The sequence below is a fragment of the Oncorhynchus gorbuscha genome, unplaced genomic scaffold (assembly GCF_021184085.1).
Source record: "Oncorhynchus gorbuscha isolate QuinsamMale2020 ecotype Even-year unplaced genomic scaffold, OgorEven_v1.0 Un_scaffold_396, whole genome shotgun sequence".
Classification (NCBI taxonomy): domain Eukaryota; kingdom Metazoa; phylum Chordata; class Actinopteri; order Salmoniformes; family Salmonidae; genus Oncorhynchus; species Oncorhynchus gorbuscha.
This window is the reverse complement of record NW_025745243.1, coordinates 853,216-857,911: the sequence shown is the minus strand read 5'-3', so window position 1 is coordinate 857,911 and position 4,696 is coordinate 853,216. Positions and strand designations below refer to the sequence as shown.

At 49.1% G+C, this 4,696-nt stretch overlaps 1 protein-coding gene across 1 annotated transcript in view; it reads right to left on the bottom strand.

The window, feature by feature from the left end:
• Nucleotides 1-394: 394 nt before the first annotated feature.
• The window catches only part of LOC124018126 (actin, cytoplasmic 1), a 5,172-nt gene continuing 870 nt past the window's right edge, over nucleotides 395-4,696 (bottom strand). The window contains exons 2-6 of the mRNA XM_046333400.1: nucleotides 3,913-4,041; nucleotides 2,983-3,222; nucleotides 1,691-2,129; nucleotides 1,389-1,570; nucleotides 395-857 (exon numbers count right to left, since the gene is read on the bottom strand). Of these exons, the coding sequence (XP_046189356.1) occupies nucleotides 714-857; nucleotides 1,389-1,570; nucleotides 1,691-2,129; nucleotides 2,983-3,222; nucleotides 3,913-4,035 (1,128 nt within the window). The 5' untranslated portion in view covers nucleotides 4,036-4,041 and the 3' untranslated portion in view covers nucleotides 395-713. The remainder of the gene's footprint in view (nucleotides 858-1,388; nucleotides 1,571-1,690; nucleotides 2,130-2,982; nucleotides 3,223-3,912; nucleotides 4,042-4,696) is intronic.

Genomic DNA, 4,696 nt, shown 5'->3' with positions numbered 1-4,696 from the left:
CCCAGACAACAGTGAACTGTACAGGAAGGGAGTCTCAGACAGGAAGTGATGTCGGAACACATGTGCACTTTTATTGGGAGTTTAGTCAGTGTACAAGTTGCCCCCCCCCCCCCCCCCACTGGTCCCTCTGGCACCCTTAATCACCTCTGACCCCCCCAGCAGAGGTCACACTCGGGTTCATTTGCATAAACAAAAACAAAACAAAAAATTACCAGGACCAAGACTTAAGGCTGCAAGTACAAAAAAAAACCCAGACACTGTGACATAATTTACATACAAGCCCCATGTTACAGAACACTGTGGCAGAGAGCCGGCAGCCTTCACAGAGGCAAATACCTGTTCTGAAAAGTTTAACAAAACAATTGGAATGACTCGAAAAGAAACAGAATGTACATGTTTTTTAAAGTCCTCAGCTGCATGATAGAATCTCAGGGGTCCTTTACATTTTTTTGTTTTTTGTTTTTAACTCTTTAAAAACCTTTAATCCATTGTGTCACCGTTCCAGTTTTGTGTGTATATATTTTTTGTTTTTCACAGATCCTGAGTCAAAAGAAAAAGCGCCAAAATAAGAGAAGCCATGCCAATGAGACTGAGAAGCTGGGTCTGGGCTCACTCCGCGGCCCCCTCTCTCTCTCTGGGTGGTGTGTCTGGTGGCAGAGCTGAAGTGGTAAGTCGGGTGGCTGGGTCGGTCGTTTGGGATGGGTACAGTCTGTTTAGAAGCATTTACGGTGGACGATGGAGGGACCAGACTCGTCGTACTCCTGCTTGCTGATCCACATCTGCTGGAAGGTGGAGAGAGAAGCCAAGATGGAGCCTCCGATCCAGACGGAGTATTTACGCTCTGGAGGGGCGATGATCTGGAGAGGAGAGAGGGTTACATTAACATGGGTCTGACTGCAGTACTAACATCCGGCCACATGGTGGCAGCAGAGAGTTAAATTAACATGGGTTAGACTGCAGTACTAACATCTGACCACACAGTGGGGTTAAATTAACATGGGTCTGACTGCAGTACTAACATCTGACCACACAGTGGGGTTAAATTAACATGGGTTTGACTGCAGTACTAACATCCGACCACATGGTGGCAGCAGAGAGTTAAACTAAAGGTAGGGGACAGGACTTCAGATCAGTCTACTGGATACTAAGTTAAGCATTGTATTGCTGTTTAAAGGCCTGACGCGGTTGATTTTTACAGTGTTAGACTAATGTAATAACGGTGTATTAGTGATCTTTATAAGGGACTGTTAACTAAGCCTAATAGTAGTGAGAACAGGTATACTGGTGTTGCCAGGCCATCCGATTAGATGACTGGTATTTAGTCCTAGTTGGTAGTTCTTGTGTAGCCTTCATAAAGGGACATGACAGTGGACTGTAGTGATTCTCACCTTGATCTTCATGGTTGAGGGGGCCAGAGAGGTGATCTCCTTCTGCATCCTGTCAGCGATGCCGGGGTACATGGTGGTTCCTCCGGACAGCACCGTGTTGGCGTACAGGTCCTTACGGATGTCCACGTCACACTTCATGATGGAGTTGTAGGTGGTCTCGTGGATACCGCAAGACTCCATACCTGGAGAGAGAGAGAGAGGAGACAAAATGGCCGTCGTTACGCTGCTCACAAGACTGCTGCCGGCTGGCGACGACACATCTGACCTCTAGCGACGATTCTGAGTGTTTAGTTGAAACTCACCGAGGAAGGAGGGCTGGAAGAGGGCCTCTGGGCAGCGGAACCTCTCGTTGCCGATGGTGATGACCTGTCCGTCAGGCAGCTCGTAGCTCTTCTCCAGAGAGGAAGAGGAGGCAGCGGTGCCCATCTCCTGCTCAAAGTCCAGCGCCACGTAGCACAGCTTCTCCTTGATGTCTCGTACGATTTCCCTCTCGGCCGTGGTGGTGAAGCTGTAGCCGCGCTCCGTCAGGATCTTCATCAGGTAGTCTGTGAGGTCGCGGCCGGCCAGATCCAGACGCAGGATGGCGTGGGGCAGAGCGTAGCCCTCGTAGATGGGTACTGTGTGGGTCACACCGTCACCGGAGTCCATGACGATACCGGTGGTACGGCCGGAGGCGTACAGGGACAACACGGCCTGGATGGCCACGTACATGGCAGGGGTGTTGAAGGTCTCAAACATGATCTGGAGGGGAGAGAAGAGCGGGATGAGCCACGGTGCTGGAGGACTACAGTAGAGAGGGATGAGTCTCAAGGTGCTATAAAACCACAGTAGAGAGGGATGAGGACCACAGTAGAGAGGGATGAGGACCAGAGTAGAGAGGGATGAGGACCAGAGTAGAGAGGGATGAGGACCAGTGTCAAGGATGAGGACCAGAGTAGAGGGGGATGAGGACCAGAGTAGAGAGGGATGAGGACCAGAGTAGAGGGGGATGAGGACCAGAGTAGAGGGGGATGAGGACCAGAGTAGAGGGGGATGAGGACCAGAGTAGAGGGGGATGAGGACCAGAGTAGAGGGGGATGAGGACCAGAGTAGAGGGGGATGAGGACCAGAGTAGAGGGGGATGAGGACCAGAGTAGAGGGGGATGAGGACCAGAGTAGAGGGGGATGAGGACCAGAGTAGAGGGGGATGAGTGTCAAGGTTCAAGATCAGTCAGAGGAACATGCGCTAGTGAGTCGAGGAGTAAAGTTAGTGAAGAACCCGTTCAGAAACACAGCAGTCAACCCCACTGTAGGTCGAAACAGACCCCCTGTAAGCGCTAGTGTTGCTATGGTAACTCAGCTAGCAGAGGGCCAGTCTTATTGTTAGAATGAATGCAATCATTAAAGTGCCGTCACTATCTCTACACGCCATAACAGGCATCATTAAGGCCAGCAAGGTGCAGAACACAGAAAGGAGGAAAGACCTGGAGCTTCTAGAGAGATGAGACAAATCAGCTTTCAGAAGAGACGGCCTGGAGGAGGGGAAGAGGAGCGTGAGGAAAGACAAGGCAGAACCGAAGAGCAGAAGGAACCGTAGAGGTGAGTTGACACATACCTGGGTCATCTTCTCCCTGTTGGCTTTGGGGTTGAGGGGGGCCTCTGTGAGCAGGACGGGGTGCTCCTCTGGAGCCACTCTCAGCTCGTTGTAGAAGGTGTGATGCCAGATCTTCTCCATGTCGTCCCAGTTGGTGACGATGCCGTGCTCGATGGGGTACTTCAGAGTCAGGATACCCCTCTTGCTCTGAGCCTCGTCTCCCACGTAGCTGTCCTTCTGGCCCATCCCAACCATCACTCCCTGAAAACAGGACAGGGTTAGTATATACAGACGCTAGCTAGGACACGGCTAGCATACCAACTACTGGATTGGATGGGGTTAGTATATACAGACGCTAGCTAGGACACGGCTAGCATACCAACTACTGGATTGGACGGGGTTAGTATATACAGACGCTAGCTAGGAAACGGCTAGCATACCAACTACTGGATTGGATGGGGTTAGTATATACAGACGCTAGCTAGGACACGGCTAGCATACCAACTACTGGATTGGATGGGGTTAGTATATACAGACGCTAGCTAGGAAACGGCTAGCATACCAACTACTGGATTGGATGGGGTTAGTATATACAGACGCTAGCTAGGAAACGGCTAGCATACCAACTACTGGATTGGATGGGGTTAGTGTGTGTGATTAATATATATATAGTTTGCAGTGTCCTCAATATTAAGTCTGACTGCATTGAGGTGCAGAAGGCTAGTTGTATGTAGCCACTTCTCAGGGATGTGATCTATGGGATGTTCATCTCTATTCTAGTCACTAGGCCTCAAATTAATAATAAACAGACAAATCAAACTAGAACCATATGTAATTTTCAGTTCAAAATGTCCCAAAGCCAATCATATGAGATTAGTTTACATTTAGGCATTAGCAATAACAGGTCCATTTCCGGGTCCATTTCCGGGTCAAAAACCACTTGTTCCTCACCTGATGCCTGGGACGCCCGACGATGGAGGGGAAGACAGCCCGAGGCGCGTCATCTCCGGCGAATCCGGCTTTGCACATACCGGATCCGTTGTCAACAACCAGTGCGGCGATTTCATCTTCCATTTTGAACTGCAAAAAAAAAAAAAAAAGTATGTAAAAAATACAAACAAAGGCTACAAAGACAGACGTTTGAGAAGAGGGTAAAAAAAAAAACTGCGTTACCCCCTCAACACTTCCGCACAGCGCCACCCTTAAGAAACACTTCCGTATAAGAGCCCTGTGACGACATGACGCAACACGTCCTGCCTTCCTGGCAGGTTGTAATGACGCGTTCTGACCGCTAGGTGGACACCGCACTGCGCCCTCCAGACAAAGGAGAGTGGCGCTGCGTTCTTTCGATATTACCATATAAGGACATGTTTTGGGATTCTCAGCAGCCCTTTTTGGCGGTTCACAACCAGAGAATACGAACGGTTTTTTAAACAAACCCGGATGTGACCACTCCCCTCTTTGCCAAGTAGCATTTCAACCCCCCGGCCGCCATTTTATAAACTCCCCAAAAAACACAAGACGACCGTGGAAATCTGACTTTAAAATGAGCGCTAATGACATGGAAAAATAAACCTCTTTAATAAAATTTAAAACACACTTCTCAATATGAAATCCCAAGTCTATAACTCCCATTCAAAAGCTGATTTACTACTAAGGAGGAGACTTAAAAATAAAAATAATTTAGTTAACTGCCAAGTCCAGTGTTGTGAATAAACCTGCCAGGTTAAAGGCC